The following is an 18937-nucleotide window of genomic DNA, read 5'->3' on the forward strand; positions in this document are numbered from 1 at the left end:
TTTGCCCTCTTGGGGTCAGGCAGAAAAGTTCTGCCTTGCTAATGCCCCGGGGGCAGGCTGGGGTTTGGGAATATTCGTAGGCTCTCCTGGAAGCTGCCTAAATATTCGAATTTGAAGGGACTCCCGGAGGTCATCCAGTCCAACCCTTTGCCCCCAGACACAACTCGACTAGATGAATATTTGTGTTGCTTAATAAACGGAAAAGTCTCTTTGCGCCCAGGTCATCGAACGAGTATCCCAGACTCACATAAGCACAGGTCCCAGGTAAGGCGCCTGTCTTAGACAGAGGTAGGCTCTGTGGCGAAAGAAGACAGGAGTTCTGGTCAGGCTGGGAAAGGGGGCAATTGGAAGGGGACCCAGAGATTCTTCTGAGTGTGGAACATGGCTGTAAACAAAGTGAAAGGCACATGGCCCCAAGTATGCCTTCAGGTTCTTGGGCAGGCGGAGGCGTGGCCATTCCCTGCCACTGCTCTGAGAAGGGCAAACCTCCTGTCCCCCAAAGCCCAGCAAGCTGCCGCGAGGTGGCTCTCAGCCCCAGGGGGAAGAGCACCCCCCGGCCCCGACCCTCCGGCAGGCTGCAGTGCAGGGCAGCAAGAAGCCTTCCACTACCGAGGATGCCTGCTTGGCAGGTTTCTCCCTGGGTCTCTGCCACCAGCACCCGCCTTTCCCCTCCCCGCCCCTCTGCGTAGGCTTCACCACTCCCCTGCCGCCCCACCCTTCCCCCCCAGCCCTACCCAAGAGAGGAACGGCAGCCCCTAAGGGTCAGAGGCTTGCCCCCATGGTCTGGAGTCCACCTTTGCTTTCTCTTGCCTGCTGCCCCGGAAACCCCACGTTAGTGCAAGAAACAATCACTCTGACAACAGGGACCTTGAGGTTGAAGAGCTGAGCCATAAGCCAGTCGACACACGGAGCCAAGGAAGAAGGTCCTGCTTCCTGCAAACTCTGGGGCTCCATCCAACGTCCTGTGAACTCAAGGTCATTCTGGAAAGTCAAGCGGGCCTCATCATCCTGGAGTCCCCGGGGAATAAATAGCCCTGGGGTATTGATCTCTGTGGCTGCGACACCCATAACACCTCACTCCACAGCAGCACTGAGAGGTTCTGGGAGTCCCGGCTCCCAACCCTGGGGCAGGGGCGCGGGCAGGGACAGAAACGGGGCGGGGGGGAATCTAGGATGCAGGGGCCTCGCCCAGCCTGATGGCCCCAAAGAAGGTGGTGTGCTTGCTCATATTGATAGAGATGTCGGCATGCACCATCTTCACGGCAATCTTCTGCCGGGCTTTGAGCAGGCAGACCCCCGCGGTGTAGCAAGTGTTGTAGTTGGTCTTGCCCGTCTCGATGCTGCGGGTACACTGCAGGAAGGGCTTCTCGTCCACCACCACCTCATAGCTGGCAAAGTCGGTGAAGTTGATGTAATAGACCTGGGGTGAGAGGCAACAAGAAGGGATTGGGGGAGAGAGGAAGGGGAGGGTGGGGCCCTTCCCTGCGGCAGACAGACAGGACCTTCTCAGACGAGCTGCCCGCACACCTTGTGAAGGGGGGCAGTGCCACCTGAGGGCGTGTGAGTTGGTCAACAGGAAAGGCAAGATGATGGGCTGATCCGCTGCGCTTCCCCCACTCCGTGGGGCTTAGGGGGCTGAGCAAATCTCTTTCCAATAGCACGCCAGTTGTCAGCTCTGTGAGGGCAGGAACCAGGCCTTTCTCCCTCTGGTAGCTCTCCCAGCCCCTCCCTTGCCTTCCGCCCCACTCGGCCCGGCCCCCCGCAAGAGGCATGGTGCTCTGCACACAGTAGGGGCTCAATCAGTGCTACAGACAAATGGATACTTCCCGTGCCATGCCCCAAGGACTATTTGTGGCTGACCTTGGAAGTTGCTGCTTCCCCAGAGAGGGCACAGTAACAACTTGCCATTTCTTCAGCTCTTTAGGGCTGGCCACTCAGCTTGCAGCTTGCCCTCCCCTGTGACTCAATTTCTCTCCCTGATTTTTACGGTGCCCCTTGGCCCTCTGATGATTAAGGAAACAGATCTGGAGAGACGGAGTGCTATCCACCAGAGATAAGCTAAAGAATTTGGAAGGACAAAACCCAGGCCCCTGACTTTGTGGCCAGAGGGAAGTGCCAACCCATATTCAGTGGCCTGGTTTCAAGGGGGATTTTCCCAGTTTTCACGGTGTTCAAGGCCTGAGGCCACTTCCAATCTATTCTGGGCCCAGAAAATACCCCACCCCAAGGTTTGATTCCCTACTCCCCCCTCCCCAAAAAAAGGACCTTAGGAGAAATGGTCTATAGGACAATGGGATTATACCCATGTCCCCCACCCCCCCATAGGTCATCCTAAATCACTTTATGAAAGGTTGCTCCTCCATAGGCTTTTCGGGAGGGAGTGGTGTATTCAGGTGCCATATGATTTCTTGCGTCAGGACCCAAGCTGTGCCAGGATGCCTGGTGGGCTGAGTGAATGCTTGTTAATCCACCTTCTCTGGCCACTCTCCCGTGAGACCCTTCTGTTGGCTACGCAGTCCTTCTGTCCATCTGCCTGCTTGCTGCCCACCCCACAGAAGCCCCAACCTCAGGGCTTGTCTAACCTCTAGCTCTGAGGAGCCACCCCAGTGGAGGCAAACAACAGGGGCGGGAGTGGATGGGCAGACCTGGGGAGCAGGCGCGGGGGCAGGACAAGGACAGAAACCCAGGGCCAAAAGGGCTGGGAGCATGGTGGCAGGATGGAGGAGGGAATGACAGAGACACAGAAAGGTGGACAAGCAAACAGGAGAAAGAGGAAGGAAAGACCGTCAAAAATGGTTTTGAGGTGGAGAGAAAGCCTGCAGGAGCACTATTTAGCGTGAAGCTAGCGGTGTGGGGGGAAGGGGTGCTCAGCAGCCCTGCAACCGACCCTCCAAGGATATATACTGACACAGAGATGGAGTTTGGCAGTAGAACCAAACAACTCATTGGGGAAACAGGGGCCTGGGGCCCAGCAGGAGGATATCAGATGGCAGGGTGTGGGAGGGGCCCCTTTGCCGTTTTTCAAGGATAACTGGCTGTGGGGGGGGGGACTCCAACCCAAATAGGCCCTTCTCTCTTTCCTCCTTTCAACTCCCTCCCAGCGTAGTGCCCCCACCCCAGTCCCCCTAGAAAGCGAGAAATTAGCAGGTCTTGGCTGGCTCCACAGTGCCCCTATGTGGCCTGCACCGGACCTGCATTCTGGATATAAGAAGAGTTAGGCCTGAGACCGTACTCACTTCTACCTGACTATAGATGAAGTAGGTGCCGTCCACCAGTACCTCCAGCTCCCCGCTGCGGGGATGTAGCTTAAACACCTTGGGGTTCATGGTGATGCGAGACCAGTCATTGAGCACTCCACCTGAAAGATCTCAGTATGAGAGAAGGGCAGTCACTCAGTACATGTCAGAATAATCTGGGCAATAGAAACAAGAGACATCGAGCAGCATCCCCTCCACCCCATCCCTATCCCAGTGCGAAGTGGAGAGCCCCAGAGGCCAAGCTTTAAGAACAGCATTTGGGAGCAGAGAAAGCGTTCTGTGTGTCGAGCAGTTGCCAGGCCTGCCTCAGGCCCCTGGGGTCCACTTGTCTGTCTCCCTCTCTCCTTTCCTGACCCCTCCATCTGGTAGGGTCTTTAACCAACACCTTCTAGCTGGAGTTGGGGGTGAGGGCAAGAAGAGAGTGGGCATGCTGCCCTATTTTCATTGTTGTTCTGGGGCTTGCGCAGGCATAATTCAGACACTGAGTGGCAGGCTAGGTCTTATTATTCCATTCTATCTCTCTAGCCATAGCTCTTGAATCCCTCCCCCGTGTCTCAGGTTCATGGGTTTTGTCCTTCTTCTTTCAAGATTCCTTTTTACAGTTCCTTCATGCCCACTCCTTTCTGGAAGGCTTCCCTGCCTCCCCCCCGTCCCCCTAGGAAACCACTCAGCCCAAGGAATCGTCTACCCGGAGAACCTTAGGGATCAGGGGTGAGTCAGACTTCACGGCAGCTGGAATGAGTGGCCACCAGGACTAAGGCCCCATAGGAGAGGGGGATCTTTACGAGAGTGAGGGATAGACCACCAAGCAGAACTGGAGCCAGCCCAGGGGCTGGCAAGGGTGTCTGGGGGCCGAGGCACCTCTGGTAAAGCACCTGTCAGCCCAACCCCATTGGGGGCACAGGGGGAGTCCTACCACCTTTGCTGGACAGTGAGAGCCAGTATGTGAAGGTGGAGGAAAAGCTTCCCTTTCAATCCTGCAGAAAGAGGGATATTCCTTCCTACCACTGGAGGAGAGAGTCCAAGCCCTGGGGGCCTTCTCCCCTCAAAACCCTCCATGCTCCACCCAAGAAATTATGTTGTGAATGTCCATCTTTGGCTAGTCTCAGGAGGCCTGCCTCTCGGAGGTGTGAGGAAACTGGCCTTCTGGAATAGGTGGTCATCATCCCTTGAGGTGATAGTGGGTGGGGACAGGAGTTAGGAAGAGATGCCCTGGCTCAGCCCCTCCAAGTGACTGCTCTGTCCCCCTCCCTTCTGTGTTTGGTGCAACTAAAGATCAGCATAAACTACTCTTGGAGATCGGTCCCGAGGGGTTGGAACCAGTCTTATTGTGTGGTAGTGGGAGCAAAATCCGTAGCTTCAAGCATAGACTAAGCATGGAGGCCACACGTCCATCCAGACAAATCTATTTCCTGCCTGTCTCACTGCTCCCTGGACAGAGGGTGATTATGGCCCATCCAGGGCCCCAGGGCCCAAGGCACCTGGTCCCAGCAGGACGCCTTGGGTTTTTTTCTACTATTCTGTTCTGACTTCTACTTTGGAGGCGATTACATTTCAGGCATCCAGGTGGCAGTCCAGGATGTGGCTAAGCTCAATCATTAGGGCAGCTCAGCACAGCCATTTCGGGACGGACTGGGCTCTTAGGAGCTGTCCCCATGCATCAGGTTTCTTAACCTTCATCTACTGTTTCTGCACTCAGACCCCCTCCCTTCCACTCCACGCTCCGTAAGTGTCTGGCATCTTGGCTGGCTTGCTGCTTCCCGAGGCTCCTGGGGGTTCAGGCGTTTTAGGCTGTGTGCACCCTGGGGACTGGACATTATTTCAAAGTGCTGTTCTTTAATGAATGTTCATGTCTCTTTAGGGGAGAAAATGAACCTAATCATTCAGTGGAGTGTACGCACATCACTGAAGTAGCCCAGTGCCGTGGAAAGAATCAGACAGACATAGCTTTGAATCCCAGCTCCTGCACTTTACTGAACTCTTGGGCCAGTTAATTTAACTTCTCTGAGCTTCAGTTTCTGTCTCTGCAAAAAGGAACTAATAGCTATATCATAGGGTTGTTGTGAGGATCACATGAAATGAAAGACAAGGGGTGCTTGGGTGGTTCAGTCGGTTAAGCGTCTGCCTTCGGCTCGGGTCATGATCCCAGGGTCCTGGGATCGAGTCCCGCATCGGGCTCCCTGCTCAGCAGAGAGCCTGCTTCTCCCTCTCCCTCTGCCCCTCCCCCCTGCTCATGCTCTCTCTCTCTCTCAAATAAATAAAATCTTTAAAAAAGAAAGACAGGGGGCGCCTGGGTGGCTCAGTTCGTTAAGCGTCTGCCTTCGGCTCAGGTCATGATCCCAGGGTCCTGGGATCGAGCCCCACATCGGGCTCCCTGCTCCACGGGAGGCCTGCTTCTCCCTCTCCCACTCCCCCTGCTTGTGTTCCCTCTCTCGCTGTGTCTTTCTCTGTCAAATAAATAAAATCTTTAAAAAAAAATAAAAAAAAATAAAAAAGAAAGACAAAAGAACGCATGTTGAAAACTCCAAAGGACAGTCCAAATATAAGGCAGTATGATTTCTTATGGTATTATCCATTCTTGCTGGGACTCTGGTTCCCCATCTTTTAAATGCAGGGATTACATTAAGTCAGTTTTCTTTTTAAAAAAATTTTTTTTATGGTTTTGTCTTGTTTCATTTATTCCTCTCTTCCCCTATGATCCTCTGCCTTGTTTCTCAAATTCCACATATCAGTGAGATCATATAATTGTCTTTCTCTAATTGTTAAGTCAGTTTTCTTAACCCCCTTAAACCTGTTTCCCCCTCCCTTTTTTTTAAAAAGATTTTATTTATTTGACAGAGAGAGACACAGCGAGAGAGGGAACACAAGCAGGGGGAGTGGGAGAGGGAGAAGCAGGCTTCCCTCGGAGCAGGGAGCCCGATGCGGGGCTCGATCCCAGGACCCTGGGATCATGACCTGAGCCGAAGGCAGATGCTTAACGACTGAGCCATCCAGGCGCCCCCCCTTCTTATAGATATTAGCATCTCATACTCCCTGGAGAGTCTGACATGCATCCTCCTCCTCCCCCCACCCCCGAAATGCTTCCTCCACCCGTTTATTGCGGAGACCCATCAGACAAGAATTTAATTTTCTGTAGTTTTACCTTCTCTAGCTTGTATTGTGAAATTGTTGATCAAACTACACATATCCCCTTGGTGACTCTGATACAACCTCCACCTGCCAAGAAATCCCTAATTCCATTATGTCTCAAGTCCTTTTTGGCTTCCTCATCAGTGATTCTACATGCAATTTGTGTGTAGCGACCGGTCTAGGTGCAAGCAATTACCCAGGACAGCCAGTAGAGGGCAGACGGCGCAGCGAATGGCCCCCTAGCGCCCATGGTACTCCAAGGGGCCTGGGAGGAGCTAGGCTGCTGATTCCATGAAGGCTGCCACCGGCAAGGAAGATGGAGAAGCTCCTCTTAGGGGAGAGAACCTACTTTGACTCTTACCATTCTTGACTTGAATTGCTGACCCTTGGCCCTGCAGATGCACCACAGCTGGCTGGGAGGATGAGAAGGATAGAGAGTAGTCACTGAGAGAAATGGCTGCCCGCTCAGCCACCAGTTACCATGTTCCCACCTCTGACTTCCAGTCTGCTTTCATTTCCCAATTCGGATCCCTTTCTCCTGTCCTGGGATGCCAGGGACCACGTCTCTGCAGGTGGCTAATGTGATTTACAGCTCCGCCACTTCCTGGCTACGTGACCTCAGCGGAGCTTCATTTCCCTGACTGTGAAATGGGGATTTTAAGAATCTCTGGCCATCTCTTACAGGGGTGTTTGAAGATCAAATGAGGTGATGGATGTAAAATTCCCTGCAAGCCATCGAGCACTGTGCAGCTGTGTAGATTTATGACTGTGGCCAAACAGCTGTAGTGAGGGAGGGAGGCTGAGATGAGAGAAGGCCAGGCCGCAGAACTTGCCAGATTAGGAGGCTCAAAGACAGGGAGGAGCCCATCAGGCTCTGAAGGCAGAAGCCCAGGCTGGGTTTGGCCTGGAGCTGGTTGGCTGATTTTCAAGCTCCTGATCCCAGGCGGTCTGAGTGCCGACAAGGTATCTGGTGTGGTTGCGAAGTCGGAGGCTCAGGTGGATAGGCCTGACTGGCAGCTCATTTCAGGGGACGACTGAGCTTGGATATGGTGACCTTCTGTTTTCCGTGCAATGGGGAAAAAATGGAAAAATGGCTGTGGCAAGACTGAGTTAAAGGCAGGCCCTGAGGCAAAGCTTTTCTATTCCTAGAGATGGGAGGGAGCAACTTTGGGACCTCTAGGGCACCCTCACAAAACAAAGCCTCAGCAAATTTAATCGGGAGCCACTAGAAGGTGGTTCTAGCCTTGTGGCCTTCCCTCCTCCCCAGGAAGAGAGCAATTCCCAGCCAACCTGGTTTTCTCGAGGTCCAGCTTTATCAGCAGCACCTGCAAAATAGGACAGGGCAATCAGAGGGCATGCTCCTTCTTCCCTTTCTCTCCTCACCTAGGCAGCGAGTGGCAGTGAGCCTGGCTCTGGGCAGCCAAGCCCTGGGAGGATGGGAGAGGATACTACTTCCCTTCTCTGACTCCTCCCTGTCCTGCCTCTTCAGTGGGCCCAGCGTCCAGCAGGGACAGTGGCCTCTCACTAACGCGGGCCCCAAGGCGAGCCTCACCGAGCCCCCCGTAGAGATAGAGGAGAGTGCGTTCCTGCCACTATGGGATCCTGAGACGGTGCTGTTTGCTTCTTTAGTCTTTCGCTCCCTTTCTTTCATGGTCTTCGTAGACAGCATTGCCATTTGTAAATATCTTGCTTCTTTGATCATCTCTCTCCTCCCCTGGGACACAAACTCCATGAGAACAGGGGCCACTTATCGATATACTCTTGCACACAGAAAGTGCTCAGTATCTGTGGAAAGATTGGGATACAAAAAAAAAAAAAAAAAAAAAAAAACAAAAAACCAAAAAAACCCACCCTCTAACTCCATCTCTTGTGCTCACAGTAATGCTGATTAGCCCCATTTGAACTATGAGTCAAAGGATCTGAGTCCAGCTACAGAATTTTTGGACCTAGAGAAATCAGCTGTGTAAAGAGTCCATTTCCTTGAAGCCCCAAGATCCAAGAAGGGAGCAGGAAGAGGAAATAACAACAGACCTAAGCTCTGGCAGGCTGACTCCTGTCAATTCCAATCAGGCAGGTTTGGATTGGCATCTGTACCTTTTGGATGCCCTCCTCGACCCAAGAGGAATGATGCAAACAGATTCAGCGCTATTTGAATGCGCAATGTGGTGGCATGAGGCACTTGACTCCTCAGTCTTAGCGACCGCATTTGCTTCTTCCCCAGTCCCGGTGACTTGTAAGTTTCCAACTCTCTGGTCACCAGCGACTATTTGTCTACCTCTACGGGAAAGGCACTTCAGAGTTCATGGGATGAGACTGTTCTAGGGCTTGTCATTTCTCCCAGTCCCCAGCCTTCCTCTCCACAGCCTGTTTCCAATCAGACATAAACATGCGGTGCTAGATGCTGGAAATCAGTGCAAACCAAATCCATCCCCCACTGGAAATCTAGTATAAACCCTCCGGGGCCTCTGGCTCTGGCTCATGGGAGTTTACTGGCTCACTACAGGGAGGCCTAGAGTCGGGCAGGGCTTTCTGATGGAAAGGTCAAGAGCAGGTGGCCTGTCCTTGACAGGTTGGTATACACAAGAAGTTAGAGTAGGTCAGGCCCTACTGGCTTGTTCAAGTTCTAGCTCTCCACTGAGCTAGGAGATCTGCTTTTCTTATTGCTCACCAAAGCCATGACCGCCATCGGAAACTGCTCTCAGGATCACCCACACCTGCTCTTGTCAAGTACTTGCAAGGAGCCTAGGGGCAGGTGGAGAGACAGAGGAACTCACCGGAAGGTCCCTGTAGGCCAGGGGGTCCCTGAGGACCAGGGGGACCTGGAGGGCCAGGTGGTCCCATCACAGTTGTTCCTGGAATTCCAGGAATTCCTGGAATCCCTGGGGGTCCCTGGGGTCCTGGGGGTCCTGGAGGTCCCGGAGGGCCGTTGGGCCCAGGAGGTCCTGCCTTCTTTCCTGAAAGACAAGATTCAGTGTTACATTTGTAGTCATTGACTGATAACATATTGTCAGGAGTTCTCCAGATTTCCAAGGACACCAAGTCAGCCCTTTGAGAGTTCCTGCTATTAAAGAGGTGAACGCCTTTATTATACAACACAAACACACACACACACAAACAAACACAAACACACACACTCTCCCTATCCCCTTTCATGAATAATTACTTCCAGAGCTGGTTTGAAGATATAGAAATAAATGACCCTCAAGGAGCTCAGTCTACTGGGGAAACAGACACAGTCACAGGAGAGTCTAAGTGCCATATGAGTAGTAGGGACAAAATGCTTAAGAGGTCAGAGAAGGTTTCAAAAAGGAGGTTACCTTTCAGCCAAGTCCAAAAAACTAGAATTACTGGAACTGTGGGTCACTTTTTTGAATTGAGCATTGGGCTATTGTTGAAGAGTGTGGCTTTCATGTTTACCACCCAGTTTGGAGGACTTGATGCAGATGAGAAGAGGGAGCTAGGAGGACAGCCTGACCTTGGGCATAATATCAACACCAGGAAGGTTTCCTATAGAAGTCAGGATGAGGGGCGCCTGGGTGGCTCAGTCGTTGAGCGTCTGCCTTCAGCTCAGGTCAAGATCCCAGGATCCTGGGATCGAGCCCCGCATCGGGCTCCCTGCTCGGCGGGAAGCCTGCTTCTCCCTCTCCCACTCCCCCTGCTTGTGTTCCCTCTCTTATTGTGCTCTCCGTGTGTCAAATAAATAAATAAAAAATAATTAAAAAAAAAAGAAGTCGGGATGTATAGGAACTAGGGGTTGGTATAGAGGTGGTGGTAGCCGGGAATGAAGAATGGAAGGAATTTGGGAGATGAGAGGTGGGGGGCATGGGGGGGGGAGAGGGAGGCAGGGAGGGGGAGAGAGAGAGGGAGAGAGATTGAAGGAAAGAAGGGGAGGTGGAGAGTAGAAAAAGCTGAGGAGGCAGTTGGCAGGTTTTTGCTTTCTCAGCTGACCTCTCTAAACCCTATTTTTAAAGATCTCTGGGAAAGGCAATTCTGTAAACTCCCTTGGTAACATGTTCCTGTGTTTATCACCCCCTCACTGTTAGGAAGATCTTCCGTATATTTAGCTGAAATCCCTCCTGTGGCAATTTAAGCTTCTATTCTATTCTTTGTGAAGCTAGAGAAGAATAGTTACCATCATACACATAATAACCCTCATATGCTCATAGACATTAAGTCACCTACCAACCTCCATTTTTTTTTTTTTTTTTTTTTTTTTTAAAGATTTTATTTATTTGACAGAGAGAGACACAGCGAGAGAGGGGAACACAAGCAGGGGGAGTGGGAGAGGGAGAAGCAGGCTCCTGGCCGAGCAGGGAGCCCGATGCGGGGCTCGATCCCAGGACCCTGGAATCATGACCTGAGCCGAAGGCAGACGCTTAACGACTGAGCCACCCAGGCGCCCCTCAACCTCCATTTTTATAGGCTGAATAATCCGGCTTCCCAGAATCTTTCCTCTGAGGCCCTATTCTTCAATGTATTATTAATTAAGCCCACCAACTCCTCCCCTTTTTTTGTTCACTATCCTTTCAGAACAATCCTGGCCCTTCTATTCCATATTCCAGTCCTTCCAACATTCTCACCAGGATGTAGCTATTTGACTGAGTCATAACTGTGGTCTTGTACCAAAACCCACAGCTCCTGCTTACTTCCTCTGCTCTGTGCAGCCCAATTCACGCACTGCAGGTGGCCACAGGGAGGCGGGTGTCTTCTTCCCTTCACTACTTTCTCACAATCTTTGGAAATCCCAGGTATAGAAGGCTTCGACCAGACTCCACGACAGTATCTCCACCCACGGTACTGTCTTAGTTTTACATGTAACCCTTTTAAGTCTCACTTAAATACCCCCTTAACAACTCTGACTCCTTGCTCCCCAGCCTCTTAGGCAGGAAAATCCTGACCTGATTTATCAGGCCCTCCTTTACAAATAATGCCTCATGTTCCAGAAACTCAATCCCCATGGCAATGTCATTCAAAAGGCCAGTTGTCCATGTCTAACCACATCTGTGTTTGGTATGAAACAGTGGGGTCATTGTGGGGCTCCTGCCCTGGGGATACTCCCTGTAGCCTTAAAGACCTAGAGGCAGGAAGGAACGTTAGCATTTTCCCTGTGCATAGCAGCAGCAAAAGATTGGATCTGCCCAGTTTCTAGATTAGCCAATTTCAAGATGCTGAACAGGAAAGCCATCTCCCTTCAGATTTGGGCAGCTTCCAAGTCAGGCTTATTCAGTGCCCAAGTTTCAATTCCAGCTAGAGCAGTGGAAAGAACACAAAATCTGTAGTCAGGAGATAAGGCTGTAAGCCCCAGCTCTGCCATGGATGCACTCTGGGCAAATCCCTTTCTCTCCCTGAGCCTTTGTTTCTCCATTGGTGAAATGAGGAGTTTGGCCTTGATGATTTCCCTGTTTCCTCCCAAGCTTGAGGTTCCATAAGGAAGACTGACTTACCCCTGGCAGTCAGGAAAATTCCCTAGGCTGGCTGTGAGTTTTGCTTCTCCCTCATCGTTCTCCCTCATTGTTCTCTATTCTCCCTCATCTTCCTCTGTGTCTACTGCCATAGACTGTTCTATGTCCCAGAATTTCCAGGCCTCACTGATTTTGAAGCTAGAGGGTGTTCCGTGGGTAGTACAAACTTCAGTGTCAAGACTGTGACTCTCTTGTGATTGCTAATGTAATTTTGGAAGAATTACAGCCAGAAACTCCTCTAGTCAAAGAGAATAATGGTTGCAGCGGAAACAGAGGATGTTCACTTACAAAAATGTTAGAAGGCATTTGGGAAAAAGCTCCTGCTGTGCTCTAGTTCTGCAGCTGGTCCTCTTTGCTCCTCTGTAACTAGGTTTAGGCCAAGTGTGCTTACAGAAAGTTGGCCCAGAGAGGAACATGTACAAAATAACCCCTGGACAAGAGGATGACTTTAGAGGATTGAATTCCTTCTCCAGATTTCCTTACTTTAACAGAACACTTCATGATACAAAAGCCCGGAGACTTCTCTGCTTAGAAAATTATCTGGTGCAGTCTTAGATGACAGAATGTTCACATTCTTTTCAAAGCTAAACTTTGTGAAAGGGGCATTTCCCTAACCTTTTAGTGAAGGCCAAACTCTTGGTAGAACAAATAAAAACAAGCGAATGAAAGTGGGGGCGGGGGGGATGGAGAGGGAGGGAGAGAGAGGGAGAGAGAGGGAATGAACATGAGCAAGTTAGTTGTAGGAGGGGAAAATTCTATTAAAGATGGAAATTAAATGAACAACTCAATTTACCTCTTCAGGCATGTGCCTATTCACTGTGTCCAAGGAAATCTGTATTAAATGGCTTCTAAATCACTTAGAGTCAAAGTAAATGTTTAAGGCCTATGTGCATCCTCCTTCTAATAATGGCTCATATACAAGGTAGCAGTGCTGGGCAGTGATCCGAGTCCCTGCCAGAGGCACTGGATTCTCTGAATTGTAATCATAGGGCTTCTAGCCTAGACCATTGTCTTCTATCATCACTAGCAAGTATGTTCTCTGTGCTCACTCATTGGATAACACTACAACTGGGTGCCATTCCCCACCACACAGATGACCCACACTTTGGTACATCACTAGCCTACTTGCTGTTCCCCCAAACAGGCCATGTTCTTTCATGCTTCTGAGGGATTTGAGTATGCTGTTCCCTTTGCTGGAATGTCCTTCCCCCTCCTTTCCCCCCTGCCCCCCCACCGCCCATCCTTCAAAGCCCAGGTTAAATACTGTGTTTTTCTTTTTTCCTCCTGAGATGAGGTTCCTCATTCCTCCAGGGAGAACTACTTGCTCTTTCTTTGTGCTCCCACAGCATGCTGTTCATGCTTCTGTGATAGCATTTTTGATGCTGTACTGTAATGATCTGTGTGTACTTCCATGATTCCAGCTACACTGGGATCATGGGAAAAAAAGATAAAGAAAAGTGGTGCTTTTCTTTATCTCGGTATCTCTATTCCTGACAAATATAAGATACTTATTCACTGTCTAGTGACTGAGTGAAAAAAAAAAAAAACTAGTCACTGTAATTAGAAAGTGTTCCCAAGTCTATCTATTAAGAAGGGAAGTCACCTGTGGACTTGTTTAGGAGCAGAGGGTGTCCTTGTCAAAGCCAGGTGAGCTTTCTAGGTTTATTACAATTTCCATTTTAAAGGGGATGTGATAAAAGTTAAAAATAACATGCTTGATAGAGTAATCAAAACAGGATGGTACCAGCACAAAAATAGACACATAGATCAATAGAACAGAATAGAAAACCCAGAAATGAATCCATAATTATATGGTCAACTAATCTTTGACAAAGCAGGAAAAAAATATCCAATCAGAAAAAGACAGTCTCTTCAACAAATGGTGTTGGGAAAACTGGACAGCTACATGCATAAGAATGAAACTGGACCACTTTCTTACACCATACACAAAAATAAATTAAAAATGGATTAAAGACTTAAATATGAGACCTGAAACCATAAAAATCCTAGAAGAGAACACAGGCAGTAACTTCCTTGACATTGGCCATAGCAACATCTCTCTAGATATGTCTCCTGAGGCAAGGGAAACAAAAAATACACTATTGGAACTACTTCATAATAAGAATCTTCTGCAAAGCAAAGGAAATTATCAACAAAACTAAAAGGCAACCTACAGAATGGGAGAAGATATTTGTAAATGACAAATCTGATAAAGGGTTAGTATCCAAAAATCTATAAAGAACTTTTCAATGACAATACCCTCAAAACAAATAGTCCAATTAAAAAATGGGCAGAAGATATGAATAGACACTTTTCCAAAGAAGACCTACAGATGGCCAACAGACACATGAAAAGATGTTCAACACCACTTATCATCAGGAAATGCAAATCAAAACAATGAGATATCACCTCACACCTGTCAGAATGGCTAACATCAACAACACAAGAAACAACAGGTATTGGCAAGAATGTGGAGAAAGGGGAACCCTCTTGCCCTGTTGGTGGGAATGCAAATTGGTACAGCCACTCTGCAAAACAGTACAGAGGTTCCTCAAAAAGTTAAAAATAGAACTGTCCTGCAATCCAGCAATTGTACTACTAGATATTTACTAAAGGATACAAAAATGCTAATTCAAAGGACTACATGCACCCTGATGTTTATAGCAGCAGTATCTACACTAGCCAAATTATGGAAATAGGCCACGTGGCCATTGGCTGATGAACTGAGAAATAAGATGTGGCATATATATACAATGGAATATTGCTCAGCCATAAAAATGCATCCATTGCAATGACATGGATGGAAGTAGAGAGTATTATGCTAAGTGAAATAAGTCAGTCAGAGAAAGACAAATACCATATGATTTCACTCATATGTGGAATTTAAGAAAAAAAAAAGTGAGCAAATGAGAAGAGAGGAGAGAGAGAGAGGGAGAGAGAGAGAGAGAGACCAAGAAACAGACTCTTAACTATAGTCAACGAACTGATGGTTACCAGAGGGGAGGAAATGGGAGGATGGGTGAAATAGGTGATGGGGATTAAGCAGTATACTTGTCATGATGAGCACTGGGTGATGTGTGGAATTATTTATTTTTTAAAAGATTTTATTTATTCTTCAGAGACAGAGAGAGAGAGAGAGAGAGAGAAAGAGAAGCAGAGGGAGAAGCAGGCTCCCCGCTGAGCAGGGAGCCCGATGCGGGACTCGATCCCAGGACCCTGGGATCGTGACCTGAGCCGAAGGCAGAGGCTTAACCATCTGAGCCACCCAGGCGCCCAGATGTGTGGAATTATTGAAGCACTATATTGTACATCTGAAACTAATATAACACTGTATGTTAACTGGAATTAAAATGCAAACTTAAAAAAAAGAAATGATCTATCAAGCCATGAAAAGACATGGAGGAACTTAAATGTCTATTACTCAGTGAAAGAAGCCAATCTCAAAAGGCTACATACTGACATTTGGGAAAAGGCAAAACTAAAAAGACAATAGGAAGATCAGTGGTGGGGGACACCTGGGTGGCTCAGCTTGTTAACTGGCTGCCTTCGGCTCAGGTCATGATCCTAAGGTCCTGGGATCGAGTCCTGCATCCGGCTCCTTGCTCAGTGAGGAGCTTGCTTCTCCCTCTGCTTGCCACTCCCCCTGCTTGTGTTCTCTCTCCTTTCTGTCTCTGATGAATAAATAAATTAAAAAAAAAATTTTTTTTAAAGAAAGATCAGTGGTGGGATGCCTGGGTGGCTCAGTCAGTTAAGTGTCTGTCTTCAGCTCAAGTGAAGATCCCAGGGTCCTGGGATTGAGTCCCACATCAGGCTCCTTGCTCAGTGAGGAGCTGATTCTCCTTCTGCTTGCCACTCCCCCTGCTTGTGCTCTCTTTCTCTCTCTGACAAATAAATAAAGTCTTAAAAAAGAGAAAGATCAGTGGTTGCCAGGGGCTAGGGGGAGGCAATAAGGAATAGGCAAAGTAGAGAGGATTTTTAGGGCAGTGAAACTATTTTGTAAATACTGTAATCTATGGGAATCTATGTCACTATACATTTGTCAAAACCCATAGACTGTACAGCACCAAGATGAAGCCTAATGTTAACTATGTACTTTGAGTGATAGTGATATATCAATGGAGGTTCATCAGTTGTAACAAATGTACTACTCTGGTTCGAGATGTTGATGGTGGGGGAAGCTGTCCATGTGTGGGGCAGGGAATATATGGGAACACTCTGTACTTTCCCCTCAATTTTGTTGTGAACCTAAAACTGCTCTAAAAAACAAACTATTAGAAAAAAACCGACATGCTTAAAAATCAAATTTACTTTCTTAAATACATAATATTTTGGTGAATGCCCAGGCCCAGTGGAGAAAGTTTTCCTCATTGACCCCAGCTTTCTGGCTGTTTTCCAACTTTGCTCAGATCAGGTCCCAGGGTGCCAGGCCATTCCTCAGCTTCTTTACAACAGGGACATAAGTTTTCCATGTGGGCCATGGTACTGCAAGCCACCAGACTACCCTAGTGCTCAGAGAAGTGGCAGGCCGCAGCTGAAGCCAGTCTCTTTGGTCTACCCTGGGATTGATAATCTACTCTATAAAGCTCCAGAAATCTTAACAGAATCATTTTACTTAAAGCATTTTATTTTTTAAAAGATTTTCTTTACTTATTTGAGAGAGAAAGAGAGAGAGAGAGAGAGAGAGAGAGCAGGAGCATGGGGGAGGGGCAGAGGGAGAGGAAGAAGCAGACTCCCTGATGAGCAGGGAGCCAGTTGCTGTGTTTGATCCCAGGACCCCAGGATCATGACCCAAGCTGGGGGCAGACACTTAACTGATGGAGCCCCCCAGGCACCCCTACTTAAAGCATTTTAATGAAAAATCATTAATTTCACTTTATTTTCTTTCTTTCTTTTTTTTTTTTTAAAGATTTTATTTATTTATTTGACAGAGAGAGACACAGCGAGAGAGGGAACACAAGCAGGGGGAGCGGGAGAGGGAGAAGCAGGCTTCCCGCCGAGCAGGGAGCTCGATGTGGGGCTCGATCCCAGGACCCTGGGATCATGACCTGAGCCGAAGGCAGATGCTTAACGACTGAGCCACCCAGGCGCCCCTCACTTTATTTTCTTTACAGGTCAGAGCACAGAAACAAATAGTTACTTAAACTGGTTTTGTAGTTGGCTTCTTTTTTTTAGTCCTATGGAGTGGACCATATTGCCTAATTCTGTCTTTTGGAACTTGTTCTAGTTTTGGGTTCTCCTCTTCAAGTATGCAAGTGCTTGTACAAGTTCTTGGGCCAGTCCTGTTGCAAGTATATCAAAAACATAATGACCCAACAATGGCACAATGGATCTGCTCAACCAGAAGCTTCTTTGAAAGGACCAAAAGATCAGGGTATTCCTTCAGCTTTCTTTTTCCATCACAGAGAAAATGATATTGCAACCCCAAAGTAAGAAATACCCTCCCTGACTAAGGCATAGGATAGGGATAGCTTTAAGGCCAAGAATAGGGTACTGACATCTCTCAGGAGGTAGTATACCTAGTCCCCACAAGCTGTCTTAGGACTTAATTTATACATGATCAGTGATTTGATAAAGGAGGGCAAAGAAAGGAAAAAGGAGAAGGACAGGGGAAAGAGTAAGGAAGGAAAGAGATGTAAAATTTTTTTTATTATGTTAATCACCATACATTACATCATTAGTTTTTGATGTAGTGTTCCATGATTCATTATTTGCAAAAAGAGATGTAAATTTAATTGTACAAAAGAGGGAGCAAGAAAGAAAAATAAAAACAACTTTCATATGCAGCTAGAGAAGCACTTTCATGGATCATCACTGAAAAACAAATCTCTATTTCTTGTTTCATGGAAGCTACCATACTCAAGGAGGTCACAGGCGATTGAATAAAACAATGGACAACCAACATTGAAAGAATATATAAAAATCCTACTCTCTTGGTTTTTTTCCTTCTAATTTTAGAAAAGACATGAGAACAATTTTATAAAATCAGGAGCTTAACTTACCTTTTTTCTTGTTTTTAACTGGACCTGTTAAAAAAGAAAAGGGAAAATTAAGTCACTGGAAATTAACAGAAAGTGTTTATTCTCCAAGACAGTCATAGGAGAAACTCCTAAGACACTGCAGGTTTTGAGGGAGGCCCACACCAAGGGTCAGGTCATTGGCAAGGTATCTCCCAACTATCAGACCTCTCCAGTCTGTTTCTATTTTTTGAGTGTTGTAACAAGAACGTCACAAGAAGGATGCTTCCTTAGAAAACTCTTTCAGTCTCAGTCTTTGCAGTGAGAGAATGGTTACTTCTTCATAGAGATGAAATGCCCATAAACGCAGAACTCAACAACCTTAGGACGGCATTCCATTAATTCTGCGAGTCCTGAGATTGAAGAGTCATGCATTCAGGTGAAGAACCGATATGAAGTCTCCTGCATTGAAGCTAAATGGAAAAGAGGGTCATTTTCATGGAAGGAGCAGAAGTAGCAGTAGGTGACTTTTTAGTCACTTACTGTGATTTAAATTGTTAGTTATTAAAACAGTGTGACCATAATACATTCATGTGGGTACCACATGCACTCCCATTGTAATTGACTATAAGTTAACAGACACTTTTAAAAGAAGTGCCAACAGTTTCACCGACAATGAAATCACAGGCATTTTCTTGGAAATTCCTTCTAAAAAAACCAATTCTAATCGATTGAGGACACTCAGAAAACCCAAGGCTTTTGTTATATGGTTAGGTGACAACCACTCCCCAGACACACACAATTTAGGTATCTCCCACGCATGTTTTCCCCTCCTGGAGACCCAATTCTCTTCATTCTGTAGGTGGATTTGATTTTCTTTAGATACAGGTGTTTAAAATCTGTTCCAAACTCCCACAAAGACACTATTGGACATTAAACCATTGTCAGTGTCCTCAGGAACTTAAGAACACCAAGCATTGTATATTGTTTTATAACCCATAAAACCTACTTATTTCCATTTATCATCTTGTTTTATCCTTACAACAAGCCTAGAATGATCTTTACCTATAAGAGCAGGCTCTATCTGAGGCAGGCTCAATCTGAAGTCAACAGCCTCTCACCTGGAGGACTGCCA

The 18937-nt window shown here is 47.8% G+C and overlaps 1 protein-coding gene across 10 annotated transcripts in view; it reads right to left on the reverse strand.

The window, feature by feature from the left end:
* Positions 1-1168: 1168 nt before the first annotated feature.
* The window catches only part of EDA (ectodysplasin A), a 413437-nt gene continuing 395668 nt past the window's right edge, over positions 1169-18937 (reverse strand). For 4 of the 10 annotated variants that reach the window (XM_021680162.1, XM_021680154.1, XM_044911540.1 and 1 more), the window contains 6 exons: positions 17848-17871; positions 9161-9340; positions 7677-7711; positions 6748-6799; positions 3237-3367; positions 1169-1420 (listed from right to left, as the gene is read on the reverse strand). In XM_021680162.1, the coding sequence (XP_021535837.1) occupies positions 1169-1420; positions 3237-3367; positions 6748-6799; positions 7677-7711; positions 9161-9340; positions 17848-17871 (674 nt within the window). The remainder of the gene's footprint in view (positions 1421-3236; positions 3368-6747; positions 6800-7676; positions 7712-9160; positions 9341-17847; positions 17872-18937) is intronic. The other 6 variants (XM_021680179.1, XM_021680170.1, XM_044911542.1 and 3 more) reach the window with 3 other exon arrangements.

This window comes from Neomonachus schauinslandi, chromosome X (assembly GCF_002201575.2).
Source record: "Neomonachus schauinslandi chromosome X, ASM220157v2, whole genome shotgun sequence".
NCBI classification, from domain to species: domain Eukaryota; kingdom Metazoa; phylum Chordata; class Mammalia; order Carnivora; family Phocidae; genus Neomonachus; species Neomonachus schauinslandi.